Source organism: Hippocampus comes, unplaced genomic scaffold, assembly GCF_001891065.2.
Source record: "Hippocampus comes isolate QL1 unplaced genomic scaffold, H_comes_QL1_v1.1 scaffold110, whole genome shotgun sequence".
NCBI lineage: Eukaryota > Metazoa > Chordata > Actinopteri > Syngnathiformes > Syngnathidae > Hippocampus > Hippocampus comes.
Window position 1 is genome coordinate 1,332,091 of NW_017805498.1, and position 22,579 is coordinate 1,354,669.

General features: G+C 39.6%; 2 protein-coding genes across 2 annotated transcripts in view; both read right to left on the reverse strand.

The window, feature by feature from the left end:
* The window catches only part of tcp11l1 (t-complex 11, testis-specific-like 1), a 9,930-nt gene extending 7,692 nt beyond the window's left edge, over nucleotides 1-2,238 (reverse strand). Inside the window, exons 1-4 of the mRNA XM_019876877.1 lie at nucleotides 1,988-2,238; nucleotides 1,553-1,702; nucleotides 1,219-1,351; nucleotides 1,018-1,138 (exon numbers count right to left, since the gene is read on the reverse strand). Coding sequence (XP_019732436.1) covers nucleotides 1,018-1,138; nucleotides 1,219-1,351; nucleotides 1,553-1,694 — 396 coding nt within the window. The 5' untranslated portion in view covers nucleotides 1,695-1,702; nucleotides 1,988-2,238. The remainder of the gene's footprint in view (nucleotides 1-1,017; nucleotides 1,139-1,218; nucleotides 1,352-1,552; nucleotides 1,703-1,987) is intronic.
* A 1,304-nt stretch (nucleotides 2,239-3,542) lies between these two features.
* On the reverse strand, nucleotides 3,543-11,101 carry LOC109519975 (DEP domain-containing protein 7-like). The gene is made up of 12 exons (XM_019876876.1): nucleotides 10,936-11,101; nucleotides 10,569-10,754; nucleotides 9,909-10,050; nucleotides 9,723-9,818; nucleotides 9,434-9,624; nucleotides 7,659-7,860; nucleotides 6,829-6,968; nucleotides 6,582-6,728; nucleotides 6,306-6,448; nucleotides 4,802-4,927; nucleotides 4,255-4,330; nucleotides 3,543-3,927 (listed from the first exon to the last, which is right to left on the reverse strand). Exons 1-12 carry the CDS (start codon nucleotides 11,087-11,089, stop codon nucleotides 3,728-3,730), a joined length of 1,803 nt encoding a protein of 600 aa, XP_019732435.1. The 5' UTR covers nucleotides 11,090-11,101; the 3' UTR covers nucleotides 3,543-3,727.
* Nucleotides 11,102-22,579: the final 11,478 nt, after the last annotated feature.

Sequence of the window (22,579 nt, forward strand, 5' to 3'; positions counted from 1 at the left end):
TCTATATATTATATATATATATGTTTTAATGGGAATCTTACATTATTAAGCATGTGCAGAAACAGTGTATGTACATGTATGTAAAATCAGATCAGATTGTAAGGTAGAGGCGGGTAAAGTGCACCCCTGTGTAAACTTCTGCTCCTGGCTACTAGATGGAGCAATTTTAATCTCAGTTGGTGGCCCGCGGGCCGCATGCATCCTCACTTGGAGTGGGCCTAGATTATTTTTTGGAAAATAAAAGTTTACTGCAGATGAGCAGTTGAAAGTTGGAAAAAAAATGTTCTTTCCAAGTTGGCACACAACTCTCACAGTGCCACCAATTACAAGACTTTAGCTGTGGATCAAAGAAGAAAGAACTATTCTGACTTCTCTCATTTTGTCGAGAAAACTGTCTTTTTCTTGTAAAATAGGAAGCAAATTATACAATATATCCACCGAACTGTGATTGGCTAGCAATCAGTTCAGGGTGTACACCGCCTACTGCACGAAGACAGCTGGGAGGTTCCAGCATGCCCGCAACACTCATGTTGATAAACGGATTTGAAAATGGATGGATGGATGGATGTTCACCGAATTTAAACATAAATTGATACGCTTGTTTGCCTAAAGATGCTATTAATAATGAAAGAGTTCAACCTAAGTCGCCACTGTAACACCGAATTCAAAAGTAAACAGCACCCAAGAACTTGCAGTCTCCTGTGAATCAATTACCTGAAGAATGTGTTTACTTCTTGTGTGCATATAATATTAATATTCAATGTTTTTATATTTCCAGAGAAAATTTGACATTTTTCTTAAGGGGGCATCTTACCCTGAACTCCCCCTACTTAGTTGTGCATGTGTTCTTTTCTAATCTAATGATCATACTTTATTACATTGTCTCCTAAAATCCAGAATAAATTACATAACTGGATAAAACCCTAACATCCGTTTGGCTATTGTGATCCTAGTCGGCAGCAGCTCATTGATTTGCCATGTGATAAAAATTGGTGTTTGTAGTCTGCTGGGCTTCACCTCTTTAATTTCAGACAGCCGTTGGATAACATGGCTGTACTGTGGTGGATCCTTCTTTAATTGAGCTTCTAGACAATCCCAGAATGCTTGGTGTACAATCTCTTTCACTCTGCGCTCCAAACTGTACAACAGGGGCAGTGGAGGGGTTGTTATTCAAAGAAATTAATTGCTAACCATTTTTCCAGCATGCAAAAACCTCACCTTCCTTCAGGAAGCTCAGATGGTTTAACTTGAAAAGACTGGTTCACCATTATTTCATGGGCCAAAGCCATATTGGTAACTCCTTTTGCTGTTTCCATTAACTCCTCCACAGACACAAACCTGGGTGGGCTGGCTATGAGGTAAGAATCACAATGGTAATTTCAATTCAAAATGCATCCCAATGAGCTGTTCTCCTTAAATTATGCACTTTAGGTTGAAGGCATTCACCAAATACTAAACTAATAAATATTAGAGCTTTTGATAAATTTCAGGGCCGTGATCTGATCAGAGCTGTTGATGAAGCTCTGTTCCCATGTAAACAACTCCCCCTTACCTTGTGGAGCGTTTGCTCCTCTGTGTGGACTTGGTGTATTTGTTCGGACTCGCTTCCTCACTGACTGCTCAGAAGAATCCTGTGCACTCTCCTCAGACTCCTTGTCTCCTCCACCCTCGTTGTGGTCAGCCTCATTTGGCATGCTCGTGTCTGCAGAATATCAAATGACAAATGCGGTGACGACTTGACTTGTCTTCTAAATATGACGATTACACGGTCGTCACAAGCATCTTATGTTTCTTGCTCGACAAAAAGTAAGAATGTATTGGATCGTTTAGTTTATAAAGTATTACCATACAGAAGGAAAAAAGGTAGGATGGGTTTGTTGTCAACCTAAACATGAGTGATGGTTGAAAGTGTCTGACGCCAACACTAAAGTGGGAGACGCAAACGTCAAAATCTCTTTACATTCGTATCAATTGCAACGTCACTCACCTTATTGCCAGTTGTCTCTTGGAATTATATGAGCTTCAAATTATCTGACGTTAGCTCGACCCGCAATTTCGTATCAACAATAACACAGCGGAGACGCAGCTGCTGTGACAAAAATATTGACACGCTTAACATTCATATAACGTATCGTATACAGGAGACCCTTCGATTCATCAAGTAAACAGATTTTCATGAGTGATGGGAGGTTTTTGCCGAGGATTCGGGCGTGTCAAGAAATCCCGGAAGTGAGGCGCGTATCGTGGCGTGATTCGTTCTAGGCGAGTGACGTCACTAGGGACCTGTGACGCCCCACTATTTCAGTCAACGGTTCGAGTGATTTATGAGTACGGAGTCCAGATAATCCACGCGAATTTCAGGTGTTAGTGATTGCCTGGATCTACGGGCATTTAGTTGCAAAGCTTCAAGGCTTCGTGAGACTTCCGTGGGGATCTTTTGACGATGTCACTTCCCGGTTTGGGTTGGGGTAACATGACGCCATGCTCGAGCTCCTCCCGCCCCATTGTAATTGTCTATTTCTCCAGTTGTTTCTCAATTCAACATCCCATTTCATGTTATTTACTTGTTTTAAAGCAAATTAAAATCCGTTCACACATTCGAATGTGAAGTTAAAAATCCTCTGACACTTCGTATAGTAACAAGTAAGCAAGTGTATTTTAAATATATTCGTATTTCTGTTTCTATATTTGATTTACTATACTGTACATTGTGTTAGTTTACTCTATAAAATGCTACAATAACCAATGGTGCACCAATATCTGTGTGGCGGAGGTTTTAATTTCTTTTACTTTTATTTCACTCACAAATTACAAACCCAATTCCAATGAAGTTGAAGCATGTTAAACATGCATAAAAACAAAATATAGGGTGAACATATTTTGATTTCCAAAAAAAAGAGGACACTCGGCCCGCCCTCGAGACACTACAATGATACTCAAAGATCTCATACAGTATAACACTTATCATTTTTAAGTAAGTATAGTAAGTAAAGTATCTGAAGCTGCATTATATTGGAAAAACATGCAACATATGATATGGGTGTTGTATCAATGATTTGGCCTGTGATTGGCTTGTAACCAATTCAGGGTGCCCCCCACCCACTGCCCAAAGACAGCTGGGATAGGCTCCAGCACGCCCGCGGCCCTTGAGGATAAACAGATTAGAAAATGGATGGATAGATGGATAGATGATATTGTCCTATTTAACATGAACCGATAGATATTACATCTATACTATCTAACGAAGAAACACTTTTTTCATGCAGAAAAAAAAATTATGTATTCTTCTCTAAATAAATTCTTTCGTGTTAGTAAGGGCCAGAGATACTGTTCTCCTAATTGGATGGCAATGCACATTTAAGGTTGAATCTGATTGGTCACATTTATATTGAAGCGAGCGATTTTTGTATTTCACACAACGTCCCAACTTCAGTGGAATTGAGTAGGTAATAAATAGGTCACGAGAGTGGATCCTGATTACAGTACAGGGTGCTTCTATATTTTCAAACAAGCTTTCCAAAAAAAAAAAAAAACAGATCAAATACATTACCAGCAATATCTGTTTATTTAGAGTCCATTTCAACAAAAACATTATCCACCGCTGACAAGCTTGAAGATGCTCTAGTTGCTTTTCGAAAATAACTATCACAATGGTGTCTCTTAAGCCTGCTGGCTAATTTTTAATTATTCTTTTTTAGATGTAAATGACAACGGGCAAAGCACAAATTTACAGCAGATTAACAGCAGATTCACCAAAGTACTTATTAAATATCTTAGGATGCGCTTGGTAAAACTGCCTAAGTCGACGCTTCCTCTCTTTGGGTGATATCTTTGTGTCGAGCTGAATGATGTGAAGCAAAGACCAGAGTTCCTGATCAGTGGTGGTCTTTGTAGTGTCAGTGTAAATCCTGTTGGGAACCTCACAGCCTACAAAACAAAAAAATTGAACACTTTTTTTTTCCAAACCCATATGAGTGATTTTTAAAAAATAACTGGTATTCCTTTTTATGCGTGGTTTCTAAGCTTTCCATACTTAATGTTAAAAAAATTGGCCATTGACAATTTGTTCTTTTCCAGACAAAAAATGTCATGGTCATTACTGGTAATTGATATACTGTATTAAATCAGATTAAAATGACCGTCCCGATCTACTTATTCTATCCCTATGTCATAGTATTTCTTGGACAATACTATTTTGACCTGCTATTGTCAAGGTGTTTTGTTTATTTTTTTCCATTCAAAATAGGCATTCACCAGTGACATCGGGCTGTTTCCCTTGAACAACTTCAGCCAGCTTGTCGCTCACGTCTTTGTGCAGGTCTCCGGGTATCTGGAGCAAAAAGAAGAAAAGTCTGTGGGTAAATAGTTTGTGTGCATCAGATAATAGCTTTTTGGCAACAGACCTTTCACTACAAATCGTCGATCCTTTCCAGTGACATGCTCAAACAGATACAGTGCATTTTAAGTTACAATTTCATAACTTGGATCATAGTGTTCCTGTCTTTTTTTACTGCATTGACTGGTGCAGTATCTGTCTCGATGAATTCAGAGATAGCCTCTCTAAGATATATGTGAGAAAAAAAAACTACAACATTAGTAAATTCCAAACTTAAAACATCCACTTCAAACCACAAAAGAAACCTCCTTCCAGTTTCACAGATTAATGAGTTAGGCTGATGAACTAAACTGCTTCTGGAATTTGGGGTTGATTGTTGAAACCTGAGCCATAATGCAAGTTTGTGTCCACATTGAAAAGGAGTGTGAAAATGAAAAAAAAAAAAAAACTGGCAGACTTTCATACCTTGAAGATCTCCTTTATGTTGCTGAGCATGAAGACTACCATCAGATCCTCTCTCTCTTTTGACAGAGCCTTGCTGTTAAGGATGGCCCTGGAAAAAGACCTCTTCACTGCAAGTTTGTTCTCCATCTATGACACATTCACATTCCAGGGAGCAGATCAGCCATCTTGCCTGAAACTGCCTGAATTAAAAACGGATTTTTTTGTTTGTTTTTTGCCAGTGATGACCCACAGTGGCAGTTCTAATTGTTGCCTTTACTGCCTTCATCTAGTCACCACCTCCCCCCACATGTAGCGCAGTGAAAAATTTTGCATCTTGCGATTTCAAATTCTTTTGCATATTTAGTCAATAATTTTATTGCATTTGTAAAGACCGAACAAAACTATCACTAAAACAATGGTACAATTTGCCAACTGAGCCTTCAAATTTTGAAAAACAAAAAGAAAACATACATTTTCCATTAACAAAATTGCCTAAGAACTTCATGCAATTTATCCAGAGCTGATCCCGCCCAAACTGTCCATTCTTTAATTGTTCAAAAACTAGATTTCCTTTTCGGTTTTCAGAATGCTTTGTGTGGCGCAACGGATTTAATTCATAAAGTTATAAGGACATTTATCCTTGTCATGCGTGTTTAAGTTACTCGTAGTTGAATGTGTGTCACAGTGAACATTTATGTCACAATTTTTTTTAAATTTTCATTGCTTGCATTCCTTTTTAAAACAACCTGACTTCATGCAGTTTGTAAAATAGCGGAATCCAGGTCAATTCCTCGCATCGGTTATAAGAGTGGTCGTCTCCCAACCCAGCGGTTGGGGGTTCAATCCCCTGCCATTGCGACCTTGCTGCATCATCAGCTGGTAAATGAGGAACCAGTGTAAAGCACTTTGAGTTCCAAAGATAGAAAGTGCTATGATTCCCATTACCATTGATGCGGATCTCAAAAGACAAATTGAAAACCCATTACTGTATTGTGCGATAAACAAAACATCACTTCTGATGTGAATACAGTCTATCGTATTGGTTTTCAGGCTGTCCTGTGTGTGGCTATGCATTGTATCTTCTCCCTAGACATTAAGTTGCTGTTCATAGTTGGTTACTCTGCATGCGTACGCATGCATGTGTGTGTGTGTGATTCTAGCAAGACTAAAGTGAAACGTGTATTGTCGCACCAAACACTTCTTCCGGTGTTTTGAGACCACATTTAATGATGCTTTGTTGTTTAGCTTGGCCTAGCAGTCTTCTGTTAACGATTCATCGTCCTCCTTTCGTGATAACGATTGTCGGAAATCTAGCTCATTCACCACCAAGGGGCAGTGATTAGCAAACCCAGCCACAGCCAAAGGAGCTGCCCTTTCAGAAAGACCACAAAAATATGACCCCCACCCCCTCCACCCAAATTTAGTTACTATAGATTCGACAAGAAAAAAAATGCGGATGAACTCTCAAAATAGGAAACTGATGAGCTGGGGGTTCTCTGTACTACACGGCAAACATGATCGTCACCTCCTTGTCCAATTTTATTTCCTGTGAGTCAGCTGCCACGGTCATAAAGGCAAGAATTCGACTTAGCTCCTCTCTGCAGCTTGGTGGCAGAAGCTTCAAGCACAGCTGGAGAACTTCAAGTGCTGTGCCCAATTTTGCATTTGCTGAAAATGGACAAAATAAGAGAAAGATGAAGCAAGGCCAGAAGGGGATTGAGTGGCAATAATAGCGGTTAAATAACTGATTGGAGAAATTAATCATTTATGTTTAATTTCTTGTGTTTACTTAAGTCCCCACCTAGCAGATCAGTTACTGCTGAATATACATCAGTCATTTGCTCAGGAAGTAGTGGAAGTCTGTCTGTGTTGCTGTAGTGTCTCACCAGTGTACCATACAGCAGCATCTTACACTGAGCCATGCCACTGTCAGAGAGGCACTGATTACCTGGAGTCAAACAGTAAAATAATTACTGTATATATATACATAAGATGTTTGCTGCTGATTTTTTTTCCTGCCATTAGGTGCTGCTTATGCTGGTACTTCCCTGGTACAATGCCATCAGCTTGCTCAGTCCTCTGTTGATCTTGTGGGAACAAGAGAGGCAGCTCTCGACTCAGCTTCACTACTGGTTGGTCAGGGAGGAAGTCCAGACAGTCAAGGGCTGCACGAAGCCACCCATCATCTCTAGGTGATGAAACGGTAAAATGAACATCACAGCTTCAACAAGATGCATATCCAACACTTAGCGTATTTTCCCCACGACAGGGCGTACCTAAAAGCATACAATTTTCTGAAAAGCGGAAGCGCCTTATATATGGATCAATATTCTGATTTCTTGGATGTAGTATTTTAAATATTCTGTAAAGTGCTTAAACAGCTGCTGCGTTTGTGAACGCTTTAAATCACAGGTGTCAAACTCAAGGCCTGGGGGCCAGATCCGGCCCACCACATCATTTTATGTGGCCCCCTGAAAGAAAATCATGTGTGTCAACTTGCATGATCCTTGCGAAAAAAATGCCCTAAAATGTTTGTTACCCATAAAAGTAATAATGTGATAGGTGCGATGAAACATTTTTTGCGATTTCACTGTCACGTTCCTCTGTGGGAAGACGTAACTCAAAAGTGGCCTGCGAGAAAAATTAGTTTGACACCCCTGCAGTCTAAGCTGTATTGGATTGTATCCCCTTTAGCTTCATCTAGTGGATGCATAACGGAACCACAGCCACTATTGTAGCTTCTATTCGATGCGCCCTATATATGAAAACAGCTTTAAAATAGGCCATTCATTGAAAGTGCGCCTTATACTCCAAAATAAATACAGTGATCCTACCCACTTTAAGTTGGAATATATATATATGTTTGAGAAAGACATACTGAGAGTCCTTGAAGGCCTTCAGGATTTGTCTGTCAAGGTGATTGCTGCTGTAGATCAGGTCAGGGTTATTATGAGTCATGGGGTGTGATTGAGCAGAGCAGGCAGATATTTGGCTGATCTGAAGCACCCCCTCCAATAGGGGGAGATCCACAAGTTTTAATAACCTGAGGAGAGTTTGTTCCTGCCACACCTCATCTACCACTGTAGGGGAGCACAATGAATACATACAGTCACATACATACACATATTTCAATCTTCTGTCAGCATTACTTAAATGGTATTTAAGTTTTTTTGGGGGGCGTAATAAACTGAGGACAGATACAAATGGTGGTAGCATGACATTGTATTGGAGGCAAACTGCATCTTTTTTTTAAATGACTACTATCATCTCTGTCTTAAAGTGAAGAAAAAGAAAACATGCGACAAGCACTTGTGTCTTAAGCAAAGGTGGGACAAAGTCATAAGCAAGTTTCAAGTCATAAAGTTACAGTACAATCAAGTCCCAAATTATTGGGGTGGGGGAAACCAAGCAAATTTCAAGCCACCAAATGTTATGCAAGGTGTGTCATTACTTGGTTCAAGAAAGTCTAAGTCAAGTTAAAGTATGGATAAATGTTGACACAGTAAACTGTCTATGGCAGTAAACATATGTACCATAATAATAATTACATGCACCATGTTTTTGGTGCTAATCTGTCTCCCGAATGTATTAATTTGTGCATAAAGGGGTGAATGAGAGGCATTAACTTGGTTCATACAAGTTGTCGCTTAAATTTAGTCCAGTTGATGGGCATTCGTTTACCGAGGCCTTGCCACACCAAACATGACATATGCTCACTGCCAGAAAAGAAGTTCAAAGTGGAGTCTGTATATGTGTCTATGCTAAAATAGGAATCACTTTTTTCGATGGTCTAGTTTCAGGATTACAGTCTCCATAACGTGGAATGATCTATCCCTGTCTTCTCAATTAAATGCATAACTGACAGTTCAATATTTGACCAGCTATTAGTGAGCGAAACTCAAGTTAACCGAGCTCTTAGATTCGCAATTCACATCTGCATCTGACAGATTAAGGTACTTTTAAACAAAGACGATTTTGATCAAAAAGATAATCCTTGAATACAAACATATTTAACTTTAGAGCGTCCTCTGCAGAGGTGGGCGACTCGAGTGATACGACTTGAGTCGCTAATTTTGTGTTCATTTAATTTTTTGAGCTATAAATACACAATGTACTTTTTGTGTTATGATCAGTGAAAATTTTTTATCACTCCTACACTAAATGTTTGCACCGAGCAAGATTGTAAGACTTGACGTACGGACTTGAATTTTGGTGGCGAAGTGACTTGGTCGTTTCGGGGGCTGGGGGCCGGGGGGGGTTATCGAATTCAAATCTGTAATTGAGCTACAGTGTCAACATATTCTCAGTCAAGTTGAGTGTTTTAGAAGTTTTTACATAGCAAGTCATAAAATCAGTGACTCAAGTCCAACTCATGACTTGTGTGCCCCATTTCTGGGCTGTTAAACCCAAGTCTGCATCACCAAAAAACATGTTTTCTGATTCTGACATGTGCCTATTTTTTCCCCCTAACTTTGATCAGAAAGGGAACAAAATGCTAAAATTTGGTATTTAGTGTACCCCACTTTAGCTACTTTACAATGTTGTGTCAAAACTAACTTTATGCTTGGACAGATCTCTAGGCAATAACTCCCCCCCCCCCCCCAAAAAAAATTATCATAATCACAACCACAACGTTTAAATGTATTTTCTTACCCGATTGTGGCAAAACGGAATGTGTCTGCAATCTGTTTGGACTCAGACTCAAGTTCTCTACTCTGGTCTCCATTGGCAAACTGGTACTCACAGCGCTCCCTAAGTGGTGCACTGTAGAGGATGTCTGGGAGAATTTGACAAGCGTCGGTATTGGACATTTTGGTCCAGTGGAATATATCTGCCCAGCCTCCCTGCAAAAGCAAAAACAGCACTGCACGGATTCGGTTATGATTCAGGCTTTCGCCCAACATGAAATGAGCTCTGTGGATGGGTTAGGTTGACCTCATACCTGTTTGAGGGAGAACAAGAGAAAAGTTTCTGGATACTGCTCACAAGCTCATCCTTCTTCAAGTCTTCCACTAATGGAGCATGCTCATTTACAAACCTGGGTGACACAATTACGACCTCCACATATTTACAGCTTGAAAAACACATTTTTGGTGTACTGAGTGTAGTCAGTACTAATCAGACTAACCTGTAAAGTGCACTCTTGCTGTCCTGAAACTCAGCCTGCTTCTTGTCTTTCCCAAACACCTTAGTTCCTACTACCTCAAAAATATTGCAGTCCAACAGAGCTTGGCACACATTCACCACTTTAGCCCGACATACTGTGGCACCTTGTATTTTTGGGAAAAAAAAGACTTGTTTGTACAGCAGGTGGTTAAGATGTACAGTAATTGATACGTGTCGTACAGAATGCTTACGCAACTATTGGAAGCCTTTTGAGAATTTAGGCACGGAATTGTCCATCTATTAGTATGCCATTTGTCCTCACTAGTAAGACAATCAATCCATTGCACAAGCAGGACGATTAGGGTAGTAGATGAACCACATTACTAATGAGGGTAAAACTGTGCACGCATTGACAACCGTGTGCCATTAGTACTAAGAGTGATATTAAATTCTGGCCATCACCAGTCGTGGGTGCTGTAGTAACCACAGGCCAAAAGCAAAATAAGTACTGTACATGGACAATGTTAGTAATTCAGCATACTTAACTCCACTGTATTGATAAAGCACTTTAAAAACAACCACCGCTGGATACAAAGTGCTGCACACGGTGCAAAAATAACCCATACAACAATAAATAAATGATAACTAAGACGTACACAACGCAACTGATCTGCAGCCTCACCCTCAAAGGCCTTCTCATTGCCAATGTAGTCTGCCACAGCATCCACAGCCTCAGAGCCCAGGAAGCAATCATTGTGGGACATAAAGTAAACTCGACGACGCTTGACTTTCAAAGAAGACCTGAGGTGTGAGATGAGGTTGCTTTCTAACGAAGGACACTGTGCTGCCGTCACGACCAATCCTCGAACTAGGGAAGAAACGACAATGCATCGATGACATTATCCCGGTCATATAAACAAAACAAACTGTCAGTGTTTGCATGTTAAGACATGCCACTCGCTGGTTAAGTAATAAAAAATATTAAAGAACAGATTTTTGAAACGAAACGACCCCATTTCATGCCACCACATAATGTTATAAAAATATACCTTGAGGACGATTACGTAGTTTCTCAGCAAGATTCAACGCCGCAGCTCTTTCTTTGATTGAGGCCATGCTTGCAAACTTTGTGGCTGACTCGAGGCAACACAGAATAGCGAGTTGACAACAGGTGACCAAGAAGGAGCAATCAACGCCGTTCATTCAAGCCTGCAAATAAAGCCTTCTTGAAATATTGGATGGAACCACTAGATGACGCTAAAAGCCAAGACAGTGATAAGCATCACAGCCTCACTTCCAAAACGTTGACTGCATGCTCTTAATAATAAACGTGTCTGCCACATATTATACTGTACCTTACTTTGCCCCTAATTTAGAAAAAATAAAAAAATACCTGCATGTCCGGCTAATTGTTACATCAGGGTGACGGCTTTTGACCGCCCCCCAAAAGTAGGAACTTCGGTTTAGGCTCATTTTTCAAGGTAGGTAATGAATATCCGCCTGTTTAAATAATTTACCAAATAGAATAAGATTGTTTCCTTCAATCGTCGAAAATGAGCTGGATACGGTATCTTCGATTTAAGACTAGCATGAAAATCTTCAATTCAAGACTAGCATGAATCATGCGAGCAAGCACTAATTAGTAGAAATTTGTTAGCAAAGGTTGGCTAATAGTGGTTTTGGTGTGTAAATTGCTTTGCTAATTGTTCTTCAAATTCAATTCATTCATGATTAATTCAGGTCAACATTATTTTATTGAAACGTTAAATTAATTAAATACTTCAGTCCTCAAGTTGGTCAGTTTTTGGTTCCTTTTTGAAGGTTATGTGATTGGTGCTAGAAAAAAAGGTCTGAATTAAAACTATAGGTGCATCACAAAACCATTCTATTAAAAATGTAGTCTATAGCAGTCTACTTCCATTTAAGCCATGCTGCAGTATTTCCGGTAGAAAGACAGAGGATTTAAGAATATGGGGGGAAAAAATGCAGCATTTGTCATTTATTGTTTATGGCTGTAGTTGGAGTAATTGCTTATAAATTTCAGGAATTGTGACTGACACACTTTAGCAGAATAGGTACTTGACAGAAATGCTCCATTTTAATGGATGTGACTTCTTTTATGATAGACTCTCATTTTGTGTCTTTGAGGTGAGGATTAATACTCACTCGACTGCATCGGGGACTAGTGTAGAGATACAGAGGTTTACCCCCTCCCTTACACTTAGTCACTCTCTCTCACACACACACACACACACACACATACAAAAACATCCGTGCACATATGAAGATGCTGTATACATAGCACACACATACACAACAGTTTTATACAACAGTACACTTACACTTCCGCTTCCTCATCGTGGGGTCAAAGTGTCATTTTATTACCCCAGGCTAGCCAATTCTAACCGGGATCATTTAATCCCTTGACATGATTGATACCTGTGCAAGGTAAATGAGAGAAAAAAATCTGTTCTATTAACAGATCACTGGCTTAGCGTGACCTCCCACTTCTTGTGACATTTTCACTGTGTGTGTGTGTGTGTGTGTGTGTGTGTGTGTGTGTGTGCGTGTGTGTGTGTGTTTGTGTGTGTGTGTGTGTGTGCGTGCGTGCGTGCGTGCGTGCGTGCGTGCGTGCGTGTGTGTGTGTGTCAGTTGACTTATATGTTGTACCGGACCATCAATAGGGTGAATTAAATAGTTTTGATAATTTAAAAAGCAATGACAGAAGCATTTGTTTATCCAGTGTAATTGCTTTTACCCCTATGATTGATTGTCAACGGTCTGGTTCATTTTAAATTTGTTATAAAAGTTTTCTTGCACTACACTATTAGTAGTATGACACAAAGAAAGAAATAAAAAAATAATTGTGGTATTTCCATAGCCATTCAGTTCGATTAGAATAATTCACAAACATTATGAGGCCTTGATATTCAGACCGAGTAATTGTAATGTGAGAATTTGACGACACTGATACTGAATGACTAAATATATACTGTATTAGCAAAATCTGGGTGTTGATATTTAATTAAACGTCAATCTTATTCAACTTTTGAACAAAATGTGTGTGAATTTTTTTTTTTATATAATTAATATAATTTATTAACACTTACTGACAATCCAGAGGGACATTGACCTACGTGACTCCCCACCCTTTGGGAGATCATTAGGTTGCCACAAGAAATTATCCAATCCCACTTAGTCGGTCAGAAAATTACCGTATTATTTCTTTGTAAATAATGATATAATATAATAATATGAGGTACAACAATTAAATGATCTCCCACTTGTATATCCACTTTTTGTTTGGTAGTCTCCTGTGCCTTGACAGTCTTTTAATGTAAATATTTTTGCCTTGCCTTGGCTCAGGTTGTGAAACACTGGTCTACATTAAAGCAACGTAATGGACCACAGTACAGATTCTCGAGTTCTATCACCCAGCACAATTGTAAGTTGCCACTTCTTAGACCTAGCCACACCAAGTAGACTGTAGTACGGGGGTCACCAACCTTGAAACTCGAGCGCTACTTCTTGAGTATCAATTAATATGAAGCGGTACCAGTTCGATGCCCACTTCTAAATTAAAACATACAGTATGCTCAAATAACTTTTAATTATTATTATGTTATTTTGAATACTTAATGAGATTGATCTATTTGAAGACACTGACCATGTTAATTATTTTTCACAATAATTATCAATGATGATTTAACAAGGTAGGAAATGCACTACTTAATACCTAAAAATCCCAATAGTTGTTTATAATTTCAAACGCTCAATTGGGTGATATTCATAAGAAATCACAATGTCCCATCCTTGGGGCACCAGGTTGGTGACCCCCTGTTGTCGTTTACCACTGAGGACCAAACCGCCTTCCACTCTTCTCACTCACCCATTCGCTCACATTATGTTAGCCAGTATGATTCAAATTCCTGTACGCTATCTGAGGGTACAGTATTCAATAAAACCAGAAACATTCTATTTGTCACTCGATGTTTGGCCACTTATAAGTTACACCCGTACAATGTAATACAGTTGTTGCGCCCTGTTTCTTACAGTAAGAACCTGAATTGAGACTAACCAGTCATCAAAGTAATTTCATCCGTCTTGGCGTGTCATAAAGCTCATTGTGGATTCAAGTATTCCGTGTGGTTTCTATGATTCTTCTTTTCTCATGGATAAATATACGGAATGTGATCATTGTAATGGTGTCAAAATTTTTTGTTCAATCAAAACCTCCTACGACCTGGCGTCCACATGTGCGGACAAAAATGCATCCCTTGCAAGAGTTCGGGTCTTAGGAGGCATGTTTTTTGTTTTTTTTCTTTGGAGAACAATTGTACATTAATATTCACATTTTTCTGTATTGTCAGCGATATTATGATCTCATGTTTTATGGTGAATGGCTCCAAGTCAGCCACTAGATCATTCAGAAGCACCAAAATTATATTGCTAGATAAGTGATGTGTCAAGATAAATTATATTTCCGCCATTTCAAAAAGGTTTTTTTAACACACAAATGTTCTCACTGACCCCTCGACACTTTTCCTCACCATCGCTTTGCTGCCTGTTTGCACCTCCCTTTTGGATGTGCCATTTAATAACAAAAATCACCACAATTTCAGGGTCAATGAATCATGCATACTAAATTTAACAATTTGCATATTATCCATCAAAATGCACAAAAAACTGCACAATGGACACAATTCTGTGTTCGCCCAGTGAGTAGATCAGTTTCCACATCTTCCTATAAACAATCAAATTTGTGCTCATTTTTGCCTGCACAAACCATAGTAAATCAAGCCCTAAGAATTGTACTGCCTGCATTTCTTTTACATTCACCTGACAAGCTGTGTTTCTATCTAATTGCTTGATCATTAATTAATTTCACTCAATTAGGTGGGAGTATCACCGGGGAGGCCTCTGCTGAACACCCCCTGCCAGTCAGAAAGTGGGGGAACTATTTTACTGCAGGTGCTGGAATTTAAAACACATCTGCTTGAGGCTGTAGAGGAGCTGCACATTCGAAGGGTACAGTAAAAGATGACACATTTCTGTGCATGTTCTATATATTTTCCTAATGGAAACAAGAGTTAGAACAATAATAGTATCATAGTGTGTTCCAAATTCAAACTATTCCAAAGTGATTGCCGCAGGGCACACGCAGACAAACAGCCATTCACATTCACAATCGCACCTACGGACAGTTTAGAAGAATCAGTTTACTTACTCTGCATGTTTTTGGAATGTGGGAGGAAACCAGAGTACCCGGAGAAAACCCACGCAGGCAAGGGTAGAGTCTGCAATCTCCGCATAGGAAGGTCAGAGTCCGAACCCTGGCAGAGGTGCCAACCAGTCGACCACCGTGTCTCCCGTATTGTTTTTAAACCTCCCTTATTATATTCTTTTGAAAGTTGTGATTTGTTTTTGTTTTTTAATATACAGTGTTTTTTGTTCCACCAAATGAATGAACATTTGCCTTTTTGATATTCTGTGGAGTGAAAGAAGTGAATACTACTTTTGAGATACCTTCTGATATTGATACAAAATTTTGACCTATTACTGTATACAGTAGATAGATTCCTGGTCAACCAAGTCCGTGAACCAAATGCATCCCTAAAGTGATCCACAGACGGAAAAGACGACACTACGTCACTCGCAACGCAGTGCTCATGGAGTAAACATGGATGCAGCAAATAGCATTGTTCTGTTACAATCAAAATCGGAATTCAGTCTAAAACCTCGCTTATCTTGCACTGCTTATTGTCCGTTATGACTGTTGTTATTCCTGCTCTCGACGCGTGGAATGGCGACATCTGCCACACCGCAGTGTTCACGGAAATGCAAAGTAAATATAGTCCAGCGTGTCGGGCACATCTTTTTATTATCTCATGACAACAGAGGAGCAATGCAGGAGGAGGTGGAAATTCGGGCTCGGTATCAATTCAGATTTCCAAAATTGATTTGATTCACAAGGGTCCAATTCGATTCATGATTGACTTTTATTGATTTTCAATTCAGTTAAGGATTTCATGCAGCAGCAATTGTACTTTCACGTGGAAGATGTTCTCAGAAGGACCAGTGCTGCAAATAATACAAACTTGTTGCTCTAACTTGGTGCATTCATAAAAATAGGAATAGTTACAATGTAAATATTTATTGATATTGATTACCTGTTTTATTTTACAGGACCTGGAAACTGAGCTCTCCTTTCAGCTTGCCTTGAATTGATTGATAAACTTGCTTAAGCCAACTTTGGCAACCCTGTGTTTTCAACCACACACCGTAATTAAATGGACTGGACGTTTCGTACCATTAGAATTGTCAAATTATTACGATAATACTTCAAAAATTGTAAACAAAAATGAACCAGAAAAAACAAAAGTCACAGATGCATACATGCAGTAATAGCAATTGCACTTTATTAAATCATTTGGAAGCGATTCACATGCTTTTTCTTATGCACTCAGAACAGCATAACATTGGTGACAGTGATGTAGTTAGCCGTGGCTCTATTAGAAAATAAATAAAATATGGTGAACTCTGGGTGGCCCGTTGGTCCAGTGGTTAGCGCGTCGACCTCACAGTGCAGAAGTACGGGGTTCAATTCCAGCTCCCTGTGTGGAGTTTGCATGTTCTCCCCGGGCCTGCGTGGATTTTTTCCGTTTTTCTTCGATTTCCTCCCACATTTCAAAAACTTGCATGGCAGGCTGATTGAACACTCCGAATTGCCCCTAGGTGTGAGTGTGAGCGCGAATGGTTGTTCGTCTCTGTGTGCCCTGCGATTGGCTGGCAACCGGTTCAAGGTGTCCCCCGCCTATTGCCCGAAGACAGCTGGGATGGGCTCCAGCCCCCCCCCCCCCCCGCCCGCGACCCTTGTGAGAATAAGCGGATCGGAAAATGAATGAATGAATGTTGAACTCTTGAACCAGAGTTGCCTCGCTGACAGGTGGTAACCACTTGACCACAGCTCTCCGTGACCAATTTTCCAGTCATGGAAAAGACATGAACATTTTAATAGAAAGTAAAATATCCACTGAAAAATTGTTTTTCTCCCACTGCTTCTTTCTGCCTTGTGGGTGAATCAAACAGGTTAAACAGTCATGTATGTCTGTTTTCGGCTGTCTTCAATGGGCAACATCGGGCTGTCGCACTTTTCTGCTTCGTCTCTGTTTTTTGGTAGCTGGCACATCAACCCACATGATGCTACCAACACACCAATCAAATTGCATATTCCCAGAGAAAAGTTCTGCTGCCCATGCAGTGTTTCCAGATGACTTTGTTGTTAGAATTTCCAACTTTTCAGGCCCAAGTTGGGTTTATTTCCTACCACGAAGCAGTAAACTTTCAGTTCAGTCGTGTTGCTGTAGCACTGTGTATTGAGTATGAGGTTTTTCTGTCGCCCTCTGTCTCCTCTGTTAAAGTGACAAAAGAGCTGTTGCGGGCGTGCCGTCACTTTGAGATGCCGCTCTGAGATGATGCAACGGGGCCACATTTCACTCAGGATTTCATACTTCCTCCACAATCTGACAGCAGAAACTGAAAATATTTGAATGAGTAAAACTTTATTACGAATTCAGCTGTATCAAAATACTGTGTTTGTGCACAGAGAGCAGAGCTCTGACTTTTCATGTGGGTTTTTTATTTTTTCCTCATGTTACACCTCTGGGCTCGTCAACCTAGCTATGACAGTGCCATGGGTGCAAGCATGGGCTATGGCCTCTCCAACCCATCAGCAGCTCATGAGTCAATCAGCTGTATTTCATCGTCTTGATTTACTTACCAATGAAAGTCATTTCGACGTTAACATCCAAGTGAGATCTTATATTAGTTCGCAAAGTATAGACATTTGCGAACATTAAGTGATTCTTTTAAATGGCTCTCTTTTGGGGTGATCGATGAGAATCGATTCGCAGCTCTGAAAGAGCCATTCGATGTTTTGTTTGTTTTTGCCAATTTGGTGTGGTATTTGGTACAATTGAAGCAGTCCGCTTAAGTGTGCAAAATAAAAGGTGCAATTGTCGAAAATAACACTTCGCCAAATTTTGGGGGTGGAATTGATAGTGGATGTTGTGATAACTTGACTGGTACTGTAACAGATGAAATAGTCATGGAAAAGTCATGGGAAATAATTTCAAGAAAAGATTGGAAACTCTGATAAGTGATTCTAAAAGGCCCTGCAATTGGCAGGCAATCCTTCAAGGGTGCCTAACTAACTCGAACTCAGCTCCAGCTCAAGACTGTCTTGAAAGTAAACAGAATAGAAAATTGATTAATGGATGAACCCCCCCCCCCCCAATTTTTTTAAAATTGTTTTATTTTTTAGAACAGATCAGCTTTTACTTGACTGATATTTGCATCAAATAGGATGACCTGTCTGATTCAATTAAATCTTTTGCTTGCACAACCTACTTGAAAAGCTATTGTAAAGAATAGGTTCTGACTGTTGTGATTATCTTGACCCGAAAGCGCTCTAACGCTCTCTTTTGGCTATCTGAGTGTCAGCCACATTATTGTACATGAAACTGGAGGTCAGACATGCTATTTGGCCCCTGACCAATAAGTAAAAAGTTAATGTGTTTCTAAATAGCAATGGGGGGAATAAATACCATCATCTCACCCTCAAGCAAACACATTGAACCTGACAGCACATTGTCAGTGTGTATAAAAGTTAGAGGAGCAAAAATGTGGAGTGGACTATATTTTGCAATTTCTGTTTTATTGTTATTGTCACATCAACGGGAATTTTTTTTTCAGATCCTCCCCAGGCTGCTTCTCTCAAGGCAGAGGTTAAGGAGTACCATGTCGTCATGGTGCTGATACTCAATTGCCAATGGATTGGACAAGACAGAGACAACAATTTGGGGTTTCCTTGTAAATTAAAGCTTTACATGAAAAAAAACATCCAGCAAGAATGCATATTCGTGATATCTAATGTGGCTTCTATTGATTTGGATTTGAATAAAAACATAATGTGCCAATTAAAAAAAAAGACATCTGGAGGGGAAAACAAGTTCATCACCAGCAAAGAGTTGTACAGTATCTTCAAATCTAAAGGCAAGGCGGCTCAGTCTTTTATTGAAAACTGCAACAAAACAAATAAGACGAGAGCCCGACAACATTTTCGAAATATTAGATGTTGTCATTATTATTGTTGTTTTATAATCAGCTCTTAATAAATCTGTTGTATGTTGTGTTTGGATTAGGATGGAAGAACGCGTTCCGTAAAGCTGTAATGTATTTCTGACATCAGTTCAACGCGTCATGATTATTTCTCAAAGGGAAAATAACAGTGCCCTCCTTTTGCAGCACTGAGCTGGTACCATAGTTTAATGGGACCTTATAAAATAATCTTACAGAGTTAAACTGCTCCCACATGCACATAAATAGTCCCATGGCCATCGAAAGAAATTGACTGGTTTCTGGGGGGTTAGGAGGAGGATAAGGACAGCTTACAACAAATATCTCCTCCCCTTTAATGCGAATCTCTCTCAATGGTGTGCTTATAATGAAATTGAAGATTAAATAAGTGAAACTTTTGATCCTTCCCAGGAAAATCTTTGCCTGTATGTGATGTATTTATGTACTTTAATTCCAGTGTTTTTGTGAGTGTAACTGCATTGTCAATATGTTTTGCAAATTTCATGTCAATTTATTGCAGCGGTAATTGTTTTCATTCTATGCAAGTTAATTTTGGTTGTTGATTTTCTGCTTCTTTTCAAAAATCTCTTCACGGCTTAGGAGGCAGAAGCTCGGTTTGAGAATCAGATGGGTAAAGTGGTGATGGAGAAACAGGAGATGGAGTGGGAGAAGGTATGGCTGGATGACAGTGGCTCTGTCAGTATTTAAGGTTTGTGTCTTTACAAAGGACTCTTTTCATCACTTGATTGAGATATTTCCTCCGACCATGACAGGACTCATTACAACACCAAATCGAAACAGCTACAAAACAGCATGCGGACTCTCTCATCAATGTTAAAAAGCAGGTATATGTCATTATCACATTATCATGTATGCTACTTTTACAGTGAAAACAAGATAGCGCTGCTGGAAAGTACAATGATGGCATAACATTGGATTAACTGAAAATCAGAGAAGTGTGACAAGATCCTAAGCAGGAAGAGCACATTTTTGCATCTTGTTTGGTCTGCATAGCATGTCGGCAAAAATTCAAGTTATAAGGCTTTAAGAAGGCTTGTACCTGAAGTACCAAGGAGACTTGCGTTTTCCTATCATTCCAGTGTCCAAGGCTTCAGAAACAAGTGCAGCATTCACACTAAAGCAGAGAACTGCAAAGGTCTGGGATAAATGGAACGGTGTAAAAGTGAACCTTTCAGTTTACCCGTTGATTTACATTTCAGCAGTTCAATTGGCTACCGCGAGGCCGTGGCTTGTGAGGAGTTTGGACAGCCAGTGTAATATGCAGTAAAGCTGTTTTTCCTCTTGCTTCACCTCTTGAAGTACCAAGTCACATTATAAGAAGAACCATTCATCGTCTCCCTGAGCGGAAATTCAATTTACGCTTAGTTTTTGTGGTTTAACGTGATGTACGCAACATCCAAATGTGCCCATCTCTATTCACAGCAGTTCGCAAACTTGTCCCTAAGTCATGTCATCACACAATGAGCTAAGGCTGCCCCCAAGGCATAAAACAATACAGATTTTCTTTAAAAAAAAAAAGTAAGTTTGATCTATGACCACGCCCCATCTTACATCTTGATATTTTTCTCAAGTTACAGGCCAAAATAAGAAACACAGAAGAGGAGAAGGTATGAACACCCAGTCCAAGTGAATCTTCTTCAATTACTGTTTTAGCAATAAATTTCCTCATCTCACTTGCACCCACCCTCTTGGCCATTGGAATGCATTCTTTTGCACTGAGTTTTGTGTTTTATGACTTTTTTGACGCTCAGACAAATAATGTAACATTGTAGGGGAAATACCAGGTCATTTCTGAGTTAAAAGAGAAGGAGATTAGCACCTTGAAAGAAGAGCTGAAGTCGCTCCAGGTACTGAACTTGTACTCTCTGTCCATTTATCCTCTTCGCACTATCACATTTATGACTTCATTTTTCTCATTCATGCTTTAGACAAATAATGATTTACCATAGATCTGTTATAAAACAGACGTCCTCTGCTAAGTCGAGGGCAGAAGGTCCGAGCCAATTTGGCTTCCAGAGCGTTTGTCCTCAGGCTCGACGCCACAGAGGTGACAAACAGCCATCCCCACGGACCGCTGCACTTTAACGACCAGCCGTCTTGTATGGAGACAATTTGAGGCTGTTTTTTTTTTTTTTTTTTTTTGATATTTTATCCGGGGGACATTAACTGCTGTGTTTGGCTAAGTTGAGGCCCAACTGTCTTAATTCTTAGGACATGGTCTAGTGGTTCCCTTTTTTTCATTTTTACATGCACTCTTGTGATTAAAGCACTTCACTCACAAGCTTCTTGACAATACTGTATCTGCTAAATTACAAGTTTGCTCAGATAGAACAGCTCTGTAATTAATCCAAAATAAAATTGTGGGTTTTTACATTTGAAGTTGAATTCTAACACAATTACTTACTATCTAATGAATGAAAAAGCAAATATATTTAGAGAAAAACATTTTGATTATTCATGATTTTACAATAATCTTTTTTTATGACACATTCATCCTGGAGGGATTTTTCTCGCCATTTTAATACTCCACAACCAATTTGCAACTTTGTATTAAACTTGTGAGGCACATGCACTTTATAATTTTTTTTTAAGAATCATTATGTTTGAAAACAATCATGTTGTGATTTTGGCGTGAGTTTGTCCTTGTCTTTCAGCTGCTGAAGTACAACTTTGAAAAGAAATCCAATGAGTTGGTAAGGAGGGTTTTAATTTGTTCATATTGTTGACAGAAGAAGGTGGGAGTGAGAAAAAAAAATCACTGGGGGAATAGGAGAACCAGATTTTAGATGGAGGAGCTCATCACCACTAACGGATAGGGAGAGTGTGACACTTGAACTGCCATGACAATCTTAAAATATTTTATTACCAGGCCTTGCTTGGTCGAGCCCTCTTCCTATGCGAGTGGCACGGTAAGGGAGTTAAAAGAAGGGTGGTGTATTAAGATCGAAGGGAGTGAAATGAGAGCGAAGGGAGTGAATTATTGAAGAACGAGTGATACAGACAATCAAACTGTAATGGCAGTTTGAAGAGCGCTAAAGCTCTGTGAGGCATGGACTTTGCTGATGGCTTCATTCCATAATAACACCGCAAGTGTTAAACCATGAGCATCAACTGTTTTGGCTGAATTATTGTATCGCAGAGTCGATTGGTACTTTCTACTTCTTTTTGTGTTTCTTGTTGTCAAGAGTATATTGAGTAAGCATCTCACACCATTCCGGCAGCTTGATTCAGAAGGGTCGTGATAACGATTCTAAAGGCCCGTGACCGGTCATCCACCTTAGAATATTGAGTTTTCAAGTTGTGGTATGGGCTTAAGCTATCAGGCCTTGGCTGTACTGTATTTTCACTGATTTCAACGGGATGTGTCAGAGTGGGCTTTTTTTTTTGTTTGTTTTTTTTATGCGGTCATTATTTTATCTGTTCTATTTCTTTGACAGGAACAAAAGCAAGCTTTGCAGGTTCGGTCAAAAGACAGTCACCTGATCCAAATGGGAGAGATTGAGAAACGGTTTGCCGTTCTATCTAGGCAGTGTG